The sequence below is a fragment of the Anguilla anguilla genome, chromosome 4 (genome assembly GCF_013347855.1).
Source record: "Anguilla anguilla isolate fAngAng1 chromosome 4, fAngAng1.pri, whole genome shotgun sequence".
NCBI lineage: Eukaryota > Metazoa > Chordata > Actinopteri > Anguilliformes > Anguillidae > Anguilla > Anguilla anguilla.
Genome location: NC_049204.1, coordinates 17,012,970 through 17,037,411, shown reverse-complemented (window position 1 = coordinate 17,037,411; position 24,442 = coordinate 17,012,970). Strand labels below are relative to the sequence as shown.

The 24,442-nt window shown below is 38.4% G+C and overlaps 1 protein-coding gene across 2 annotated transcripts; it reads right to left on the bottom strand.

Annotated features, from left to right (window-relative positions):
• Nucleotides 1–11,929: 11,929 nt before the first annotated feature.
• On the bottom strand, nucleotides 11,930–24,175 carry si:ch211-161h7.4. 2 transcript variants are annotated; one of them, XM_035412245.1, is made up of 18 exons: nucleotides 23,957–24,175; nucleotides 23,584–23,627; nucleotides 22,881–22,942; nucleotides 22,482–22,552; nucleotides 21,734–21,794; nucleotides 21,279–21,477; nucleotides 20,859–20,957; nucleotides 20,260–20,376; nucleotides 19,712–19,882; nucleotides 18,547–19,058; nucleotides 17,482–18,054; nucleotides 17,140–17,334; nucleotides 15,750–16,488; nucleotides 15,602–15,654; nucleotides 14,723–14,860; nucleotides 14,108–14,271; nucleotides 13,497–13,587; nucleotides 11,930–13,390 (listed from the first exon to the last, which is right to left on the bottom strand). In XM_035412245.1, the coding sequence occupies exons 1-18, from the start codon at nucleotides 23,978–23,980 to the stop codon at nucleotides 13,284–13,286; spliced, it is 3,420 nt and encodes a 1,139-aa protein (XP_035268136.1). In that variant the 5' UTR covers nucleotides 23,981–24,175; the 3' UTR covers nucleotides 11,930–13,283. The 2 variants fall into 2 exon arrangements, with proteins under 2 accessions (XP_035268136.1, XP_035268137.1); XM_035412246.1 differs by having other exon boundaries at nucleotides 23,584–23,622.
• Nucleotides 24,176–24,442: the final 267 nt, after the last annotated feature.

Sequence of the window (24,442 nt, the reverse complement as noted above, 5' to 3'; positions counted from 1 at the left end):
TCTTTGATCCACATCACTGACCTTAATCCCAATTCCCCAGCACAACAGAAGAATGGGCTTATCCATTGCCTTAATTTCATTTTCATTGAAGTGTTGTTTGCCTTAGTTTAATGCAAGTGTAATTATAACAGTGAAATACAATTTCCAGTGTGACTTAGCTAATGAAAAATGGCAAGAGCTAAGAGATACATTATGCCTTTAGATGATGTGAAAGCTCTCTGCAGCAAATGACTATATCTCTGTGTAAAATAATAGGACTTTTTGGCAACACAAAACAAAAAGTAAAAAACAAAATATTGTATGAAATCTTTAGACAGCAAAATAATCTTTTACACTAAAATGTTATAAATGTATGGGTTTTGTTTAGCACTCCAAATGATGGGCGGACTGTTATTCCAAACTATTGCCAGTGTTATTACTGGCTACAGGATTTTTGTGCTTTTATTTTTATCTTACCTTCATTTTCTGAAAATTACAATGGGTCACCCTGTGTATTTGTGAGGTGCATTGGGTCCTTAATTGGAATCATTAAACCTTGATCAGAAGAGCAAATTGTGCATTTTGGTTAAATTAATTGAATGTCTTAAATTTGATTGGTGAGACACATACTGAGGAATTATGACATCAGAGCTATATTTAAGTTTGGATGAGTCCGTTTACTTAATCAGCATGCCTGCAATACTACTGTATTTGCACATAACAGTGTGCTTGATGGCTCCCCATTTCATCAAATGATGAGTCGTCTCAGCATATAGGGTGCACATAGAGTCACTGCATCTTTTGAAAGGAAAATGAAGACAGAAAAATCATCAACATACTTCTCTGTAGCATTTTATTTTGACCTAACATGACCTGACTAAAATCCCAGTCACAGCTGTATAAAAGAGCACAGTGAATCTGGAATGCTTTATCAGGGTAAGTGCAGTATGATCACTTCACAAACACCATGAGCACCCTGGGACACAGTGTGAAAGAAGCCTGCTTTATACATAAAGTGTGCAGTGGTACTTTGCCCTCAATCACTGTTGCTTGATTTTTCATTACAGACAGTGCAGTGGTACCCTGCCCTCAATCACTGTCGCTTGCTTTTGCATAACATACGCACAGTGATTAAGGGAAATGACTGAATTTTCATTCTCTTATTAAAGTTGTGTGTTGTGCATTATGGTTAATTGCATTTGGATAGGGAAATTTACAGTCAAATGCCACACAATCTTACGTATTGCCTTCCTTTAGCTTTCGGAAGAACATACCATAGGGACATAAAAGTATGTTTTAGTGCGCACCAATTTCGGCTACCTTCACCCCCCTTCTTTCTGCATGATACAAGATAAAATTACAAGCTTTTAATGGAACTCCTTAAAAGCTTGACTCACTGAATGCCTTGAGACTTTTAGAGAGTCAAGCAAGCAAGTGGAAAAAAAGTGGTTAAAATAGCCGCCACTTGTAAACATATCCAAGCAGAAACAGGAAGCACCTTCCCTGTTCTAGAGAGCTATCATACTAATTGAATATAAACAACAAAAATCTACATTACACATTAATTTTAACATAGCATAGAAAAATAACACTTTCATTATTTCTATTACTTTTCATTAGCAGCTGCTCTATATGACTCGGATATTGAATTTGCGAGATTTATTTAGTTGTTTTATACTGCAAATTGGCAATTGAATTGTTTAGATGTTAAAAGCTTTGGCAATTCTTTTGTGGAATGAAAAGCTCTTTAGTTGCACGTTTAATGGGTTTTCTACCTGAGGCTGTGGGGCTGGTTGCTTTCCTCCACTCTGTATTTTTGTTCCTTTCAGAATGGAGGCTTGTGTAGGATGTTCAATCATGTGCAGCAGTGTATCCGCTGAAATATATTTCATTTTGCATTGTTCTAGTGTGATCACCCTCTGAAACAATGATGGTATAAAATATTATTGTTTTTTAGATTTAATCTATTTATCCATCTACACATCCTTTTGTGATTTCCCATAGTGAAATAGTGGAATATTGGAATTTGAATGGTGTGTTCCTAATTTTCAAAATATCCATGTTCACATAGGTATTTAAATAATCTTCTTTCTGAGAAATTGTATCTAATGAACTGTAAAAGGCAGATGTATTTGACCAGTGTGAGTTAAGCTCTTTAGTGCAGTGACAAAGCAACCTTAACCTGAATGAGAAGGATCATATTAAACTCTTATCCATTTGAACGAGTTTTAATAATTTAGCAGACAGGCTCCATTTGAGCTAAATAAGTAACACCTGATGGACTATCACATCAGCTCCTTAGCCTTTAATTACAGGGTTTCATTAAGAGGACGTCACTTTTTTTGTTTTATAAATATACCAATGCTGACTCGCAGCTGGCTATTACAATTTTAATATCCAGATGTCAGTTCATTTCAGTGGAGTTTGTAGACTCTAAATGAGTCATGACACATCAAATCTCTTGACAACCAGAACCGCAGAATGTGGAATGTTTAGTTCACTTTTGATTAATGAGCACATGACATTGTTAAAATGTAGAGCGCTTTTTGATGACAGTCCTTCTGCTATTTTTAAATACTAAAGTATTTATTATGCAACAATCACCACTCAGTGAAGGTTTATGGGAAAATACAAGAAACTGGAAGGCCCATATACACATATATATGCCTCACACATATCATCTGTGAAGCCTTCCATTTCAATTGGTTTGTCCTGAGGATTTCATTAATATTGAAGATGGGGGCATAGGTCATGTGGGTTACTGAATCTGAATGATTACATGTGATATTGGATGAATAATGTAATATTACAGTGGTGGCTTTCTGTGCCACATTCACAATAATTTTAAGCAACACCATTGTCACGCAAAACTGAATAGTTATAGTACTTAAGACAGATTTACCTGAACAAAGTCTCCACCCAACATTATCGATAATTACCTTCCTTATTATCGATAATGAATTATTTAATTACATAATTATTACACCACATTAAATTGACTGTATTAACCAAATTAAATTGTAAATTGTATTTGGCCCAGTTACACCCCTTAGAGTGTATGCAATCGATCAAATCCTCCAGATTAATCCAGAACCCCATTGCAATAAAGATTACTTTGCTGGCACTCAATATGGTGACTGGACGTAGAAGGAATGTGACAATTTAAATTAGTTTTCAAAGACTGATTGGCACTCATAGGAACGAGTGATCGATCCAACCATTCCTTAAAATCGCTAACCTTTCAAAGTGGTTTTGGTCACACATTTTCAATTCAGTACAAATGTTCTCTGTAGCATAGGAAGACATCAAACCATGGTAAAAAAGACTGTGGCAACTACAACTAACAAAAAACATTAAAGATTTAATTTTATAATTTTGTTAACTGCTTTCATTTGATCACACAGAAAATTGCCAGGTCAAAGTCAAATCTGGTTGTATTTATTAGATGTATGGCCTAATGTTTTAATCTACCATGACTTAATAAAGTTTTGTATTTAGATCCCATGCTTGTGTAAGTTTATAAAAGATTTATTTTACTTCCAGCATGCTGTTTTGTTCATGACAGACCTATACATTGACCCATGCAAATGAGCTTGATGATTTATGAGCTTTATGTTGATGAATCTACACACTCAGGTCTCTATTTCATTCCTACCAAGTGTCTTAATGGTGTCTTATCACTGCAGCGTTATACAGACACTGATGTAAAAGCCAGAATGAACTCAGAACAGTATTATGAGGCTAAACAGAAACAGAATGATAGTGGCCTGCATCATATTTCTTTACTTCAAATAGTTGTGGTCACTGATTCACTTGTTACATTACATTACATTACATTATAGGCATTTAGCAGACGCTCTTATCCAGAGCGACGTACAACAAGTGCATAGGTTCATGATGTAGAGGTGCAAAAGAAACACTAGAGTGAAGTAAGGATCGTAGTGCCAGAAGTGACCACATCGATCAGGACTCCAACCCTGTAGAATAAGCTTGTTCAGCAAGCAAGAATCCTACCAAGTACAAACTAGCACTGGAATCACATCTAATCACACCTAATCAGACAAAAACAATCCTGCCAGATACACTAACATAATCATATTATTCTAACTAGGTACAGTGAGCTGAACTATAGGCTAGGGAGGGGTGGGGAGAGGTGCAGCCTGAAGAGATGAGTCTTCAGTCTGCGTTTGAAGGTGGTGAGATTCTTTTCTGTTCTGACCGTCACGGGGAGGTCATTCCACCAGCGAGGGGCCAGGACAGACAGCAGACGGGAGCGGGAAGTACAGACGCGAAGAGGGGGAGGTGCCAAGCGTCCAGAGGTGGCAGAACGGAGAGGTCTGGCTGGTGTGTAGGGTCTGATGATCCTCTGAATGTACCCTGGTGCTGACCCCTTAGCTGCCTGGTATGCAAGCACCAAGGTCTTAAATTTGATGCGAGCCATAACAGGCAGCCAGTGGAGGTCAGTGAGTAGGGGGGTGACATGGGAATGTCTGGGGAGGTTGTAGACCAGACGCGCTGCAGCATTCTGGATGAGCTGCAGGGGTCTGATGGCGGATGCTGGCAGACCAGCCAGTAGTGAGTTGCAGTAGTCCAGGCGGGATAGGACCATCGCTTGAACCAGGAGCTGGGTTGCGTAGGTGGTGAGGAAGGGGCGGATTCTCCGGATGTTGTACAGGAAGAACCTGCACGTTCGACTCACCGCCGTGATGTTCTGGGAGAGGGACAGTCTGTTGTCCATCACCACTCCAAGGTTTTTTGCGGTGGGTGATGATGACACCACAGTGTCCCCTAGGGAAATAGAAAAGTCGAGAAGGTTAGAGGATGGAGCAGGGATGAAGATCATCTCCGTCTTACCTGGGTTCAGCTTAAGATGGTGGTTATCCATCCAGCTCTGGATGTCCCTCAGGCAAGCAGAGATACGAGCAGAGACCTGAGTGTCAGAGGGCGGGAAGGAGAGAAAGAGTTGGGTGTCATCGGCATAACAATGATAGGACAACCCATGGGCAGAGATTACAGGACCAAGAGATTGGGAATACAGGGAGAATAGGAGGGGGCCAAGGACAGAGCCCTGGGGAACTCCTGTGGCAAGGGGGCGAGGTGCTGACACTGCACCAGCCCAGGTGACTTGGAAGGAGCGACCAGAGAGGTATGACTCAATTCAGTCTAGTGCTGTGCCACAGATCCCCATAGCTGCCAGGGAGGACAGGAGGATGGGGTGGAGTACTTTTGACGAGTTCAGACACACATATACCTACTGTATATTGTCATTATCAAAGTGTGTATAGCCCTGTGGAAGTCCTACTGGCATGGTTAAGACCTGGGCCATAAGTGGAGAATTCTACCTGAGAAGCCCAGGGATATCAAGTTTGCATTATAATTTTTTACCTTCACTTTGTTTTATATCTCTATCCATTGTGTGTGTAGGAATTCGGAATTACAAGCTGGACTGGAGCCTTAAGGCTAGACTTGGACATCTTTGAGATTTGCTGAGATTTAAGCGCCACCTGGATATAAAAAATGCAAACACTCTCTGTGCGGAATGCATTTTTAAGAAGTCTCCTCACATTCCATAGAGATAGGACATGCCTATGATTCCTATGAAAGCGACATGTATTTTGGAATTTATTTAGCTGCTTTTTGAGTGAACTTTGCACACAGTTTATGATTCTTTCTCACTACTTAGTCTTGAATATGTTTTATCCTTTCACATTTACTGTAGCTTTGAGTTACTGAAACCAGTAAAATTAAAGACTTCCTGGTAGAAGTCTAAAAAAAGAAATAAGAAACAAATAGGAATACAGTGCCTTTAGGGAACTGGGAACAGACATCATACAAGAGGTAATGAAAAAGGCTACTATCAGTACTTAACAAAGTTAATCAATGTACAAGTGCTCATGTTGGATATGACTCTCAGGTCACCTTGGCAACCAGCCCTCATGCTAACTATTAGTGTCTTTATCGCTTGCTCTTGCCCATTCAGGCCCAATGAGTGTCATTGACCAGGATATTTGAAAAGACCTGTCCCCGGTGTGCTGCTGTGTGATAGGGACAGCATCACCAATTTCTTTTTGCTGTGAGCTCCACCACACTGATAGCTAATCAGTGAGGCTTTGTGTATTTGAAGGTGAACCCTACACAGACCTGTTTATCTGCTTCAAACAAGTGATGGGTCATTTGAAAGTGTTAAATCTCAGAATAAGATATACAATAGGTAAACAGTTCTTCTTGTTTTTTGGTGTTACTGCTAAAACAAATGTTACAGCTTTACAGTTTGTTCAGCTTAAAAGATATATAAATATATTTTACTAATGAAGCAATCTACAGCACTGTCAAAGAAATCCATTTATATTCATCCCATCTCATTGAACATAATGCATCATAGGATTTTTTATATTAAATCTAGGTATTTGCGTTTCAGCTCTAATTTTACCGATGCTTACATCGAGTTTGTCTCAATTCTGATGCCAAAAAATACACTGCAATAACACTGCATCATGAATGCTCAATGAGAATCAAATTATTAAAACATCATTTCAGAACCAACTAGGAAATGAAGGTATGTTTTATTTATTATTTATTTTCATGGCAGCATCCTGTCATTTGCTGCTGTAGTTCTTTGGGAAGAAATGTGATGTGCAAAGGGCAAAATCTTATTAAATCAATATATGACCCCTTTGGTGTATGGCCTCAATTTACATGCTGCATGGCACACCAATCAGTTTATTAATGCTATATCATAAACTGTGACAACATGTAAACTATTATATTGGTGCAATTTAGATGTGTACTTTTGTCACAAAGGCATTGCCACGGTTTGTAGAAAATGTGTTTTATGGGTGGCACAGATTTATAGAGCATGCTTTCCTATGCATAGCTTGTAAATGTAACATACTACTACTGCATCACTCTGAATAGGAATCATGAAACACAATAGTTGTTTGTGAATACTTTTAAACAGTTTGAATGCTATTTCCCATCACTGACATATCCTAGGTAACTGAGTGGCTGTTGACTGGATGTTTTATACTGGCCTTTATTTCTTTCTGCACTGACTTACTGAGGCATAACAAGATTCAAAATGTTAGATTACTATAATTTCAGCGCTGACATTGATGTTTGAGCCTACATCGGTGCCACATCTCAAGTTGTATAATTTAGTGTGCACAGCTTAACACATAAATAAGGGATAAGGATCCATTTCTGATGTGGAAATTACGGCATTGTGTGCACCAGCACACCATGCAACAGGCAAGCTACCTTTAATGCTTTCTGGTAAATGTGTGTGGTAGAACTAAACATTATAAAAACTGTACTTGGAGCACATTGGCGGAGCTTATCTGGGCGCACTGAGTGACAAGTTGCAAAATAGAGCCTGTACCTGTCTGCAGTTTTATGGATATTGTAAATTCAAATGACAAGTACTGATGAAAACACCCATGATGAAATCTCATGCTTCACTTAAAACCGGTTCTTATATGCAATTGTTCTGGCGGCACACATTTGAGATTAAGATTATATGACAAAAGCCGATGATAAGCATTCATCTGAGTTAGACTTTTGCTTCTCACTTGCACCATACATTAGAAATGCCCATGAGACAACCTGATAATGAATGTCAACATGCTCTCATCTGCCGTTTTTATTTACAAATATATATGCAGAACGTATTATGCTGTTATGCCTTATCTTCAGCAAGTGAAGCGTATGTTCAGTTGGATGGTGAAGCACTGTCCAATGAGGCATTTGGTGGAATTTGTACTTGTGTATCTTACATGGTGAATGTGTTCAAACAACACGGTCCAAAATCTGTTTTCCAGACAAGGCCAAATAGTGTAAAATCCGTTCCAGGGCTGCCAGGCTGATTCAAAACACTCCAGATTCACTGTGGCATTATCTGCTAGCCAATTAAATGTTGATAAAGGACCAAAATAAAAGCCTATTCCAACCTGCCTTTGCTAAAAAGTGAATTGTTTTGGATTTGCATGTCTATTTCCTGCCCCCTGATTGGTTCAAGTCTGGCCTTTATTTGGAATGCATAGAGATGCTTCCGACAGCTACAGAGCCAAACCTGAGAGTTTCCGATGTTCATTAGTGCTACAGTGGGGTCACAGCCAAAGGGCCATATTCTAGCCCCATGAACCAGTTCCTTGTTAGCCATTTAGAACATGTTATTTATGCACTTCCATAAATTATTATAAGGATATTAAGTAAAAAATTTAAAAAATTTAAACAGCCTTACAGCTCTCATACTATATTATCAAACATGCAGCCTGGATATGACTTTAAAGCAGGACAATGAGTTTGTTTCTAATCTAATCTTTGTTTCCAATTCCCCCAACGGAATGAAATATTTTACGGGCTCAGTATACCGGTATGCCTCATTTGTTGCAAACAGGAAGCCCATCAATCCAAGGCAAAAACAAATGACTCTGTCCACCTGTCCTCCTCTGCTGTTAGCTAATTTACCATGGCTAGTACTACTAACTTCAAGACTAATGCAGTTCTATAGGTTGAACTAAGATAAAGAGATGAGAGGGAAAGTTTGCCTATGCTTGCAGTAAAAACAACATGCCTTATTTAATTCCCTGATGTTTCTGTTTCTCGTTTATTTTCTGCACGACTTCAGTTTTCAGATAATAAATTTTAGGCCCAGTTGTTTAATACAAATTCATGCTTTACAAGTTAAAAGGGGTACAAATGTACTGCTGCTCAGTCACACTGTGGCACAAGAGGCAAGTAAACCAAAAAAAGTTAAAGGGGACCAAGCACAACAATAAGACAATTTATTTGATTTTAGTTTTTTTATGTTTTGCATTTTTTGGTGGAGGGTGTTCTAAGAAACATTTTCCAAGTACAAATGTAAGTTTGTTTCTGCTAGGGAGACTATTCTGAGATTCGTTCATATTTAAGTTGGGATTCTTACGCTTGATGCACATGAAAAACTGAATAAAATGTATTTTGGACCACATGTCATGGCAGTTGATGTTGAACAGACCTTGCAACCTCTTGATTTAAAAAAATATATATATATATATTTACAATGGAAGTATTCATGCTTGCTGAATTTTCTAAATCCTATTATTCTTTATTCTTATAAATCATTCTTTAGAAAAATGAGCTAATAGAGAATGCAATATTTGCAGCTAGAGCCATGTAGAAGATATTAATCAATTAATGATGTTGTGTCTTGTTTTTATGTAGAACAACAGTTGCAATTACATTTCAATCTGTCTATGAACTGCAAATTCTGGTACATTTGTATTGGTGCCTCCGTTTGCTATGCATTTACACACAGATCTGTTGAATGTAAAATTTCATGGAAATTGTGATTTCTGTTTGACTTATAAAAGCAATTTGCAATTACTTAATTTTTATTGTAGGATTGTGAGGCAGTTGATCTGTGGGGCAGGCAATTCTGTTGAACTTTAAAGAGTATGCCGGAAATAATAGGCTGGGTCTAGCATTGATTCATACGGGGAAACCCACCGTCTGATGGCTGCCTGAGGACATTTGCCTCCTAATGTCAATTGTCAAATAGGCTTAGAGAAACAAGCTTGGCCTTTGCAGCAAGTCTGTCCCCCCGGGTTAGGGGTAGGGTGGGGGAGGGGGTTACTCATTGAGGTGAAGCTAGGGGGGGTGGTTGGCTGCTGGAGACACAGGTTCAAAGATTGCAGAAATGTTCTTCATGAACACTTATCAAGAACAACTTGTTTGGTGGATGGTGACCACCAGTCGCAAAAATTATCTGTAACTAGTATATGATACAATGACATGCAAGTTGACGCGCCTTGCCATTATAAAAATTTTATTGGTAAATACTGTATTTACTTATCAAGGTGAATGACAAAGTACCAGCAAAAGGAAAGCCAGATTTGATATTTTTTATTAAATCTGTTTGAAGTTGTTTGCTAATTTAACACTGTCAATGCCTTTTCTTGATAATTTTCTCAAGGAATTCCCCTCATTATATGGAAAAACTATGAATATGGGTTCTGAAGGTGCAGTCCATATTAACATTAATGATCTACCCCTGCCCCGTCACGTCTTGTCTTCTTCAGCTAGGTCATAATTAGTCTTTAACACTCTTTCAAAGGAGCATTATACATCCAGAGGGAAGCTGATAAAGCCAAGAGATAATACATCTTTAAAAATAATAATCCTACGGGGACACTTCCTGTCTGACCTGCATACTACTATGAGCAATTAACTCAAGCTATTAACTCAAGCTGTTAACATGGCATTAGATTCCCCTGTGGCAAGAAATGTTAATTCTAACTGCAATGCCATCTTATCAGCTGGAGTGCCTATAAGGCTTCACATAATGAACTTGTACACCTATTATATTTAGGTTTCTCACGCATCCACTCTGGAGGAAAATATTTGTATAATTAAGCTACAGCACCCCCTGTTGACAAAAATGCTCTCCGAACTTTATTACCTACTCTCAAATAAACAGACATCAAACACAACCTCTGATCTGTATAATTCCAATTATGATGCCAAACATTTGTTAATGAAATGTTTGTTTTGGGCCATGACTGTGCGGAAGACTTCAAGCATATCAGTCATGGTATGGCTAGGAAGCACTGGCTACATAGCTCAGCCGGCGGACTGTAGACTGCACAGTGGACAGAAGCAGTTGCTGGTAGAAAAGAGCACAGTACCTGCTTATCTGCGCGTTCCTCAATTGACAGATTTTGCAGCGATCAAACAGGGCAACAAATTCCATTTCAAATACAAATGTTCCCAAAAAGATTTTCATTAAAAGATCACACTGATTAACAATGCTTTATGTTGATATATAGGTAGCAGCTTAATGAAGATTCATTCAGGCAATAGAAACAAGTTTTGTGGTTATATCTAAAGCTACATTTGTTGTGAAATATTTTCATAAATTCATTGTTTCATCTTTATTAAGATCAATAAAACGTGGGTCAATGATAAGTCCAAGTGGTTTCAATACACTAGATAGGATAGTATCAAGCATGAGCAAAAAAGAGAAATGTTAAAATCTGAGACTTGATTAACTTCAGAAACTTATGGTCTAATTTCTGGGTCATCAACTTCTATTCATCATCAGCTTCCAATTTTCATCTTTGTACAGGATTAAGAATTTGAATCTTTTATTGATTAGAATTACATATATGCATTTCAGTGGCCTTTTTATAATAGGCTACTCAGATTATGTAGCAACATTGTTAGTTTATATTAACCAATAACTAAACCAGAGGTAATGAGGATCTCCTTAGAACATTCAATATTTCTTTCAGTCAGTTTTTCAGATGATGCATCACCAATGCTTTTAGATTTTAGGCTTAGTTGTGCATGCTACTTCCGCTTCCATACTTTTTCGGTGAGACTTCCACCTTGAGGTTCATTGCTCAGTGGTACACCAATTGAACTGCTCTACAAAGTAGGATGTACTTTCACTAATTTCTCATTTCATTTTGTCATCAGCACATAGGACATCAAATAAATATCTCTGCAATGGTAATATAAATGTCACAAACCTATAGAACTGGACACAGAGTTCATCGGAGCTGAAACAGCCTCTGGCTCCTTCTTGCAGTCACATGACTGAGGTCACCATGCAAACGCATGTGCCATGACCAAGCTGTGCTCCATGGGGTATCACACTTTGTGTTCTGTCACCCCACATCTGCAGAATGCGCTTCCCAGGCACCCCAGGGAAGCCCAGCCTGTCCTCTTTGAAATCTGGTTCCAATGCCCGCCTCTTCTGAGCTTCCTTTCAAGGTTCTGCGTATCCAGATTTTTATAAGTATTGATTTTTCCTGTTTCTTCCTTACCTACTGCGATTGTTTTATTGCACACTATTGTACAGCACTTTGAGATTGTAAAATCAGTTAAATCAATGTTTGTTCTGTTATTACTGTGTGTGACATGTGTCTGAGCAAACTTTAAAATAATGTTTTCATCATAACATGAGACATAACGTTCCAACATGTTTATCATCAAAATTACAAAATACAAGACAGGGATGTTAGACACACTCTTTAAGAGACTTTTCACACAATTACAAAAATAAAAATAATTATCACATTGCAAATTATTACAAAATACAGTTAAGTATTGAGGCACCCAATGTTTTTACCTCTCAACATTTTCTTAGCTTTCGTGTGCATAAACTAATGATGCAGCTGCCCAAAAAACAGCAGTCAATTGTTCGGTTATTTTTGCTCCCCTAAAATGGGGGCCTATGCATAAAAATGGCTGCAGTTCATACATTTACACCAATATGGATGTAGCTGCCTCCTAATTAAAGCGGAGTCTGAACTTTAACCTCCTAATTCATTTGTTTATTTCAGATCTAATATCTTGGAGTACAGATCCAATACAACAAAAATTGTGTCACTGTACCAATACTTTTAACTGTATAAATGATTATAGTTACATTTAATGGTAACGCAACTACAACTAAGCATTGGACAACATATCAACTATAAGCCACAACTAGCCTCTCCACAATCTAATGCATTAATAAAGGAAAACAGAATTTTATAGGGACACAAATCTACGACTAATCTGTAACTTCATGTATCCTGGATACAGTTTTAAAAGGTTAACCAAACTCTGTAATACTTCACCCAAGTTCTTTCATCTGGCCCTGGCTGAACACAAGTTGTGGTGAAGGCTACATTATGGCGACATTCAATGACTTTAAATCCTAAAAGCTATAAACTAGTCACAGAACAAACTCAGGTTGCTCTGTGACTAAAAGAAAAAAAAAAGAAAAAAAAGTTCAGAAAAGCTAAACAGTATACATTTTGCTTGCCAGCAGTTTACAGCCCATTACACCCAATCCCCTGACAAGTGAACAAGCCATATTTGCTATCATATCCTTAGCTCACCAGGATGCAAATATCTGCTTGTTTTAAAATTCAAAACACTACTATACATGTGAAAGACACTGAAATGTTATATTAACTGTTATGGCGCATCTTTAAAATAACTTTATAATGCTCAAACTGGCTTTCAATTAAAGCAGAGAAGGTAATTTCACATCAACTTCCCTGTCCCACCCCCACAAAGTAAGCCAGTGCATACTGGTGCAGTTAAGACCACCTGACAGAAAACTGCATTTGCCGCAACACAGTAATGAAGCATTGTATTAATTGCATAAAGCACTGCCATCCCCTAACTTAAATATTTCACAACTCCCAGATATAGTATTACCGCAAGTAGCCGTGCTATTAAAGGAATGCCACCTGTGAACAAAAGGCTATCCTCAAATGGGCACCACAGGGAGAACGAGGCTTGTGATCTGAATAGCATTTCCCAGCACATTACGTGCTCCTTTCTTCCTCCCCGCTCTCACAGTTTTCTGCCAGCATCCGGTGGTACAGAAGCACAGCAGGTTCTGCCGTGAGATTGCGCATTCCATATGCATGCCCTGTCATACAGGAGGGGGGGGGGGGGGGGGGAATCATTTCCAGAATGGGAAACACAGATGGCTATTTTAAATTACTTCTAAAACATCAGAGTAGAATACAGCTTACCACAGGGAACCATAAATGTTTCTCCAGAGGAAAGATCCGTCTTCACTCCATTAATAGTTACACAAACAGTACTTGTCAGTATGTTGTAAACCTAAAACAGACCAAAAAGGAAATGCACTGGTCAAATTTCAAAAATGCAGTATTTAAGCAGTGTGTTTATATGAAAACACACTGCTTAAGGTACATGTTTGTTGCTATTATCTGCATATTCCTGAACTCAACCTCTAAATAATAATTTACTTCAGATAAAAAATGAACAAATTGATTTTCCAGTATTATTTATCACTGACAAACAAGAGTCTTATATGACAGAAAAACATGCAAGTTGTGACTACACTGATAAAATGGCCATTTCATATAGTATTACCCTTCTACACCGGTATTTCAACACCTGCAAATTATGTGCACCTCTAGTAGTGATGTGCAGTTAATTTAGAGTTCGACCATAACATACAGATGGCCTGCAGTGTGTTAAATGAAAGGCTATTGGTCATGCAGAGCATGTCTAGCATGCCCTGACTGCATGAAACTGATTTCTAATGTGACAGGTGATTCATTTATGGAAACAGGATGTGACAAGACAAATGAGTTTTTTTTTTTGGACTACTCACATATATTGCATTGTTATCCACCTGCAGAGGCTTTTTCATATAAGAGCCAAGCAGAATCTTTCCATTAGAAAACGTGTCATAAAGCAAATCAGTCCTGTATCCCATGGCTCTTCCACGGTATGCAAACCACTGGAAGTGTTCAGGGGTGATTACCTCAGCACCATCTGGAATGTTAGTGAAATATGATTTTACAATAACAATAATCCAGTACATAAAGAAAACACACAGAAAACCAGCACAATGAAAAGGAATGGTGGGACACTATTGTTTAACTTGTACTTGGTGTGTCTGAAACAGAGACCGTTTCTTTGGTTTGTCAGAGAAATTCATGTCCAGTCCTTAATAAACACTCAAGTTAAAATATGGCAGTAGTGTACATTTTGCTTTTCTTTTCTAGAGAACCCTTGGTGTGAAATTATATAGCATATTCAATGCCAAAAAGCACAGTCTACCACTCAGTAAGATTAATTTAAATTCCAAAAGCTAACTTAAGTACAAAAATATTAACATTTAACATATAATATTCATATCACTCTTTAAAACAACCTCACTTTACAACTAAAATATAGAGCAGAATTATACAGCAAATGTGAATGAGAGGGGGAACATTCTGACCTGGAGAGGGCCAAACATTTTTGAGCCACTTAACAAGGTCCTGCCTGTCTTCCATCAGCAAGGCCATAGGCCTTAGTGGCGGCCCACACATCTGAATCTCTGACAGAATATGGGGAACGTTCAGACTCGATGGCACAGCTGGAATATTAAAAAGATTACTTTTTAAAACAGTAGCCTAAAATTAAAAATATATCAGATTATAGGTCTATTGATTGACATTGACAAAGGTTTAATTTCCCACCAAGTTCATTTTATATTATCAGCATCATAGTGCACTTTCAAATCAACTTAATTTTTATAAAACAGGTTTGCTGTAGGATCAATTTTACACAAGATGTGACGTGAATTCACCTTTAGTAGTATATATGTGCCAAATATACTAGTGTGCTAACCATTCTCCTACAGCATTTTTTTTATTTGGGTGGAAAATATACAGATGAAAAAAATACACCTTAAACATTACGCTCTCCCTTTCCATGTATTACTGTTGCTTTCTCCAATGAACTGCAAACAATGAAAGACTGCAGCATGTATGTGCAGCAGACACTTATTTTGAAAATATTTTTAAATTGGTATCTGGAGAAGACAGAGTGTCCTGAAGCCAGATATGTCAGGTCACCAGATGTCACCTCCAGTCTGTACCCTGCTAAAACTAAATGTGCCTGGTTTCACACTGCATAAATATTTCGTAGACCAAATTCTGTGAAAGACTAGAGACCACCACGCATAGCAGAGATCTCCTTTATACTGTTAAATTCAGTCCCCAATGCAATTACATCACCGCCAAAAAATTAACATATCAAAGCAACTGCTTTGCAAACAAGTATGGTTTCTGAGTGAAACAAACTAGGTGTGAAGACAAGAAATGCATGTACGTACTTTTTTCTTCAACTTCCATCATTGAGGATGGGCCACTCTTAAAGCCTTTACAACTAAAAAAAGAAAAACAAAATTAGCATTTATACAACTTTACAGTGCAGCAGAAGATATCAGCACAGAATAGGTTAACAGAAGGGACTAGACCTACACATCAACTTCACACAGCAGTTCATCGCACTGGTGCATCCCTCCATTGTCCACAGTCAGATTCCTGGGTCCACTCTGTTTTAAATGTGTTGCCATGGCAGGGGATTTTGCACTGGGACAGCTTGGGCTAATACCTGCTCTGGGCCCTGTGCTCACACAGTTGGCATTTTGGTCATTTGTAAGGTAGTCACCGGCACCTTGACAGTAATCACAACTAGGTCTACCATGGCTGGCAGAAACGTATTGCTCCCCCCAGGAAGGCAATTCTATTATGGGTAAGCCGACAGATTTCCTTGAGACACCGCGTCTGGCATTTGGGGTAGTTTTTTTACTGACTGGGGTGAAAATGGAACCAAAAGAGGCCAAAGACGTTCTGATATTCCTCGGTGCGAGCAAATTGTTTCGCCTTATAAAGGTTTGGAGGGAGTTGTCCCGAGGCTTTGCAGAATTCAGGATATCGGCACTGTTTCTTAAAGTTTTTTTAGATGATTTTGGAGCCCCACGTGGTTTTGGTAGAACTTTAGCTGTGCGTTTCTTTGAGGTTTTTTGATGGTGGTGCTGTCGAGAAGAGCTTTTAGCAAGGACCTCAGATTCTTCACCTTCCAGCGGGCCAAGAGGAGTTCTCTGTTGTTTCTCTAGCAAGGGACTTTGAGCGTGACTTGTATGGCTCCGGTGTGTGGGCTGTCGAGGCCAGTCAGGTATTGCGTGCCGGGCAGGGGCTTGCCTTTGACTCTGCTTCCCTGTAGGATTAAGCCATGAAGATAATCAGGTACAATACATTTTCTTTTCTCATAGGTTTCTAGGCATTTTAGCTAATTAACATGTTTCCAGCCACCAATATCAAAGCAATATTAGGGCTTCCTAAAATGTGAGCCGAGACAACACATTAAAAAAATAACAATCCAGTACATTTGGGTTTCTTTTCATTTCAGGATACTTTCAGTATTTTATTTACAGCGGAGCATCACAACGTATACTGCATCATCTTATCTACCATATTCTTAGCTTACCAGCCAATACCAATAAGTTTGCTTCAAACTATTATCTGCCAATTGCCTAGACATTATCATGTATCTCCAATAGCTATACCCCTGGTCTTCACACCTCAATAAACCGTTAATTCATCAGAGCCTTCCGGCAGACTGGGGACTACCGACAGTTTTCTTCAACTTCTGAGTACAACAGGTATTACATACTTTTTCATTTGGATTTGGGCCCATTGCCCTGCTATATGACTGGATGTACTGTACACCTTGGGTGTATCTGGCTGATATCCGGAGTGACTGAATGTTCTGCAGGAGATAAGATTGGTTCTGATGGCTCCTGAGTTTTGTCTGGCTCCTTTCTCCTGTTTGAACCTGAGCTACGCATTTCACTGTAGTAGCACATACCGTTCTGTTCCTCTTGGTTAACAAGCCACCAGGATCCAGGCTTCTGTCTCCTCCTTTTGCCCATTTCATGACATTTCTGTTGTGCTTCATTCTCAGAGACAGTCAGGGATGTACCCACCCTGTCACTCTCAAGATTTACAGATTTTTCTGAGAGTTTACTCCTTAGTTTCTCTTTATACTTCTTCTGTTTCTTCTCTACAATGGAAAATAGCAGAAAAGTAGACAAAACTTTTATTACATATCTATCAGTATTTCCCAGACCACTGAGCATGACAAACATAGCAATGTTAACACGCCACTATATGCCTGCGAAAACACATATTAGTTCATTTCTAACTTTACCTGGAGTGGGAGCACAGCGTTGATCTGGATAAGGTGAGGGATCGTTGTATCCTTGGTCGTCATCACCTCCATTTACCACTCCCTCCTCACATTCTTCTGACAGACCAAGGACTTCTGTCACTGTTTTTTTTAATTTCCTTGAGTGTCTGCGGCTTCCCAAGTTTTTCTTTGAGGCCCGTTTCTTTTCCCCGGCTCTATAAACGGATGTCGGTTTTGGTTGCATGCTGTCAATATCCTGAGCCACCGCTTGTTCTGCAGCAGAAGACGGGATTGTTTCTGGGATTGTTGACTCCACGGCTTTGCTTGGTTTCGTTTTCTTTTCCGATACTGAGCTGCGGATTTCATTGTTGAATATGTCGGTCTGCTCTTCTTGGTTAACAGGACAATTAGATACAGGCTTGTGTCTCTTCCTGTTGCTCAGTTTATGGTCTTCTGGGGCTACCTCATTATCAGTCGCAGGCTTACTTGATGGCACCACCTCTTGACCCTTCATCTGACTCACAGGTTTCTTCCTAGATCCTTTTAGACATTTCTCTTTCTGTTTCACATTTGTCTTCTTATTTTTCTTGTCAGCTATGTAAATAAAAACAGGAAAAAAAGTCACCAGACCTAACAGTATAACCTTATGTGCTAAAATATATGCTACGCTATAATTCTACATAGAAAATGAATTTAAGCAAACACGTTTGTGCAACATGAGCATGGAGTTCAATAGTTCTGCAGCTGTTCCTGAGAATCAGCAGACTTTTCTGAAAGAAACTTTTAATGTGCAAATTCAAGTTTATTTTTAGCATCAGCCAATTACAAGCAAATAATTGGCAAAAGCAGTCATGTTTCATCACAACAGTAAGCTAGCCAAGTTACCTTTACAATGATGGTGTTTTGAGATGTCTAGTAATATGAGTTTAATACCTAAAATCTTGTATGCTAGTGGCCCTGTTTGGGCCCTATACAATATGCATCATAATGCATTGTCAAACGGAATTCACGACTGACATTACTATAAATCTCTTTATCTCTAGCCTGCTTATCTGTGGGGAAAAATGGATGGGACAAATGTCGTACCTTGTTCATAAGTTTCAATGCTGCTTGCCGAACATGGTGAAGGAACATCTTCATCTTCCTCTGCAATGTCAGCAACTTGCATCTCTGTATGACCAACCACCTCTGCCAGACCTTCCAAACATTTCTGTGGGGTCTTTGATTGTACAGTGACAGGAATGTCTGAATGTTTTTTATCAACACCCTTTATTCTTTTTCCTTTTGTCTTCTGGTCAACAGTGGTAAGTTCATTGGTTTTCTTGCGCTTGGCACTCTTACTGTGCTTTTGCTTATTCACTGAACTTTGAGGCAGACTATGGTTTTCATCTGCTGCTACTTCTGCTACATTCCCCTCTTTGTTATGTTTTACTGCCTCTGTATCATCTTCCTGTAGAAGCTTATTTTTCTTTAATTCCGTCCTCCTTGGAATAGAAAACCAACGTGGACTTTTCAGATTTTCATCTTCCAGTATCATAAAGTCTTCGTCGGCTTCTAATTGCGGAGAAACCGGAACAAGTGATGTCTTTTTCCTAAAACTTAAAAAATAAAACTGTTATTGAATGTGATTGAATATGCAACTGTAAAATGAAAAACACCAAATAGTGATGTGTGCTTTGCCAGATGTTCAAAAACAATATAACACAGTATAATACAAGCCCTTTCTCACGCACATCTTAACCCGTACATGTTCTGGCCATTTTTCATGTCGGTGTCATGTGTGAAAGAAGCCAGATTCAATTTTCCTAGTAAGATTTACGGGAATCATCCACCATGGATCTAGCATGATCAAACGCAGCAGCATTCCCAGACAAAAGCACGCAAAAGGTTACAACGTTCTTATGCAAGACCCTTTGTTTCTGGCGCAATTTCTTTTAATAAATATTTTGAAAAACTGTTCCCTCCAATTATTTCACAAATATGAGTCTTCACACACAGAAGACACTGGAGCTGCCTTGTGTGATTTTGTGAGGTAAATATGAAAATTTATTTTAGGAATGGAATAAACAGTGTCTGTAGCCTACCTGCTTGACACGGCTTTGTATTTTCTAAGAACATTATAAAACTGTAATTGCCTCACAAATAGCTAATTCTCCCTGTTAAACATCTCCAGCTCTTCCAGTTTTAAGCAGCTATTATGTACATTAAGTTATCACTCATTTAAAAAAACGGACAAATGACATCCACTTACCCAACTGACTTTGACCAACCAGTATCTTTCAGTTTTAGGATGAAGGCTGAACATTCTCTTCCTTCTTTTAATGGCTTGACCTCGGATGACACAATTTTGTTTCCATACTGTTTGAGGTGTAGGTGATCCTTCGATTTCACAGGTGCAGCTGATGGCTCACCTTCATAATCCCTGAAACAATTTGGTTGGTGTGCAAATATGTTGAATTCTGATTAGAACACTCAGCTCTAGAGCATAACAGTGTGGAAAATAAATAACATAATTCAAGTAGGTTAAGCAAATTCATGCAAAATAAATGTTTTTGCAGTACACTACCCTTGCGCGTAAGTTTTCAGACTGATTGAGTGGAGGGAGTGTCCCAAACAACCTAGGCTATTCAAGGGAACCATAAACCAATCGTTTTCCATTGCGGCCTCATTTGATTAACAAAATTATTTGGTGACAATAAATTAAATGAATAAACGAACATGCTGTCCTCTGGTCAGTTTTTATTTTCGAGTTACCCCAAATCTATTATTTCCCTCACGTGATTGGAAGCACAGACTCACTTAGATGCAGCTACTCTCATCTCATCTGAAGATGGGATATTCTGCGATGGTTCAACTGGGGTCACACACATCTTCTTACTTTGCAAGGACAGAAACTCCTCATCACTTGAACCTGGACTGAAATTATGCACAGATAAGAAATATTTTATAACCTCAGACTGATACAAATCAGATTTATTTTTTAATTTACATACAAAAAATAAACTGCCTTTCAAAGAGATGGCGTCAAAATTTTGTTAAAATTCTAGCACTCATAAAATAAGCAATCTGAGTAATACATTTCCACACTTAACTGACCTTTCGCAATGTCCCTCCACAAAACTGCAACATTTGCCATACTTCTTCCACTAGAACAATGTGTTTTGCGCCAGAAGTTACTACAGTATATCAAAGTACTTTCAACAATTTCTTCATATTGTACGATTGGGGAACCTGGAAAACTTAGTCCAGTTACCCAGAGAGGTTGGACCCTTTCCATAACCAAAAACAGCCAGAAATGGTAAATGTGGATCTTTCTCACGAAAGGTAAATTGAATGCAGTGACATAATCATCACTAAAATTGAGATATGCTTTGGCTAAGACACTTATGAGGGCTCACCAGGATGCCTTTCTTTGCTCTTTGCCGCCAGTTGGAGCTTTTGGATGTTTCCCTAAAACAAATTGTGTTGGAGGAGATTCCATCTCACTTTCACTGGACCTTAAGTAAAGAAAAATTATTAGTACATGTTGTCTTTATTTAACTGAATCTACATTCAATGTCAAAGCATATATAAGATTCCTCTAAAAGGTTTTGCACTATTCATGAGACCAAGACCATACAACCAAGTAACACCAGTGCAGTCATGCCAATAGTCACAGTAATGCAATAAAAACTTCATCTAAATTATTTAATTACGATGAATAAACTGCCATTACAGTACTGTAAAACTTGTGCTTGGATTCAGTATAGCAGAAATGTGGCCATGGTTTTTCACATTGCAATTCTAGAACACAAAAATATGAGCAATATTGATCATACTCATCAAAATCCTTTCTGGTCAACTGTGCTTTCTTAGACAGTGCAGTCTTCACAGCATCGCTCGCTGGAACTTCACCCTCTGTCTCAAAAAGCAGGGGAGAAACCCTCTCTCTCCCTTCCCCGTGTCCATCATCGTTTTCTGCTGCCAGACCTACTGGGCTTGATATATTCTCTGGGACAAACTCTTCAGATGGACTCTCTGTTATAACAGCAAATGAGATGATTAAAAAAGAAGTTGAACTAAACTGCTGATCTTCAATATTCCTTGAAGAGTTCGGCATAAATGCACTAAATGAGGAATCTCAATTTCAAATTCTGGGCCACTGTATAATCACTGGTTTAGCCGCAGTAGATGAAAAGAAGAAAGCTTCCTAGCTAATTTATTGCTTCAATAGGACTTAAATCAGTGGTTCTCAAAGTTCAGTAATGGCCTTCAGGTGGCCGTTTGTACTTACTCTCACTGCACACTGGATTCTCAGAAGTCTCCGTTACTGGTAGCAACATTATACTTAGCACCTGAAGATGGGGACATTATCAGTATCATTTTACAAGCACCTTCTCCTTTTGTTTCCCCAGAATTTGAACAAAAATTCAAAAGGCAGTGGATGTATTCAGACCACAAAAATGCTTCAATAATTTTAATTAGTAAAGCGCTTTACCTGGTAGAATATATGCAGTTATATTGAATCAAGTGATATCTTAATTTGTTTTAAAATCAAGTAATTTAAACATTTGCTCATGTTTATCATTAAAGAAAGAGATTCATGTTGAAAGTGACTTCAGGCTTACTGACATGTAACTTGCACAATGTGGTCTAGACAAATTAACTGGGTAACTAAATACTTAAGTTTGAAAAAACAATGCTGAATTTGTTCAAGAGGTACAGCTATTAACAAATGTGCTAATTTGCAAATGCAACAACCCCAGACCTGGATAACAACATTCTCAGGCCAACAAGTATCGATGTAATATTACTAAAGTAATTAACTATGCTAAGTTAATGAACCAAAATAAAAATCCTGAATACATGCATACTACGAGAAGCCCTAAGATGAAATATCTAAAATTACCAGGAATACCATATCCTGATCTAGGAAAAAGGTTAGGTGGTAGGTGTTTCGGTGGTAAAGATGGAAGTTAAAACAAGATGTAGTTTGAAGAGGAGGGACATAATTCTGCATGCAATATGTGCAAGTTCCCCACCTCTGCATCTTCTGATAGGGTCCTGGTCTTGGGCAGTGGAGACAGCTCACACCCTGTATCAGATGAAGATTCTGCAAGCACAAAAGCACACTCAACATAAGGGTGCAATTTCCTCAGAAAGACATTTGCAAATATCCATTCACCAACTGTCTTTTATATGATACAAGGGCTCAACGAGATTGTAGTCCTAAATTATATTTCCCAGCTACCATACGTCAATTTTCAGAAGCAAATGCTCCTTAAATTGGAGCACAGTAAAGCCCTAACATCGCTCCACAATATATCAGAGGAAATGGGTAATGTTAGTTTTGGTAATGATATAGTTGTAAGCCAGTCTCGCCATACACTTTAGGGATATACCAAATATTTCCACCTTGTTTTTCTTGTCAAAGTACCCACCCAGCTCGTCAAAGCAGGCAGCGATGTTGCGCACAACATTTCCCTTTTGATATGAACACGACCTGAAACAATAAAATTGAGATTTGAGTGATATACTGCAATTAAACTCAACTCGTTCCTTTCAATACATCTTGCTAAATAAAGACATAGGTCGCTAGCTAATGACGAAAAGGTTTATATCTGCTTAAGGTTAGCAAACATGTTACGTTGTCGAAATATGTCTTCTTACCGCGAAGAGTCGCACTTGTTTACATTCTGGACAGATGTGACTGCAAGCGAATCTATCGCTCTTACGCCTCGCACCACTTTCGACACAACCAACGCCGAAATGTTTTGCTCTAAATGCAGTGACAGCATATTATTTTGTTTTGTTTTTTCAAAATGCTATTTCTCGATATAATTGTGGCGCATTGGTAACATTTTTCACGCTTGGGGGTCAGGCACTCACGGTAAGACATTTTAGGACAGCGGACTCCGGCATCGCTAGCGTCCAAAGTGCAACGACAGTAGCAGCGACAGATTTCGTCCCATCTGTCCAGAATGTAATCAAGTCCGGAATTCTTTACGGTAACAATACATTTTCTTGATGTTGACGTTAGCGTCAGTTAACATGTATATAGCGTCAGTTAACATGTATATAGCTCAAGTAAATTTATGATAACTTAAGCAGCTAAAATATTCCGCGGCGACCCAGAAATTTCACCTTTCATTACTTTTGAAGTAACGAAGTCTTGGTGGTGGCCTGCGCTGAAAATAAATGAAGAAAGACATTAAATTACAGATAACATTGAGCGCGAAACAAGTCCAAGCAGGAGCTACGTGTTTTACAACATATTACAACTAGAATAGCATAACGCATCTCTAGCAATAACGTTAGCAGATAACGTTATCCGCTAACATGACCTAGCCACATACTGTCAACAACCATCCTTGTTCAATATCGATAAATCCGAAATTGCATGTAGAACATGACCAAATTAACTAGCTAGTTGACTGGCTAAAGATAGCGTTATGTCACCAGCGTCTACGTTACTTTAAAATAGCTAAATTTATGTAACGTTAGCTCATATACAAACCAGGTTTGAGTGTTTTCTGTCCATATTTTAGACTGCCAACATTTTAAAATTACCGTTAGTCAGAAAATTGATACGCTTCTATTAATTACACACTAACTGTACTTGCACAATATATTATTACAAATCATACTCGTAACAGACCAATAAAGCACGTATTCTGTTTATAATTGTCATTGTTTTGTTACTTAAAGCAAGACAACTCAGTTCTCGCGCGCAAATGCAAATCTTTGGCGCAAAGCATTATGGAACTAGACTACCTACCGTAAACCGCCTAAAGTTAAGTAACTTTAAAAAATGATCTCATCCTACTTAATAGGTTTGAAAATACCTGTTTCTGCGTACGGAATTTTTTTCTGATCTGCGTGACGTGTCGTGTCGCAGTGACAATGCAGTCATGAGACATATGATATCTCATCGTAAAACACGTTTTCAACGTATAAACATACCATGGTAATCACGCATAAAAAGCACTGGCAGTAAAGCATT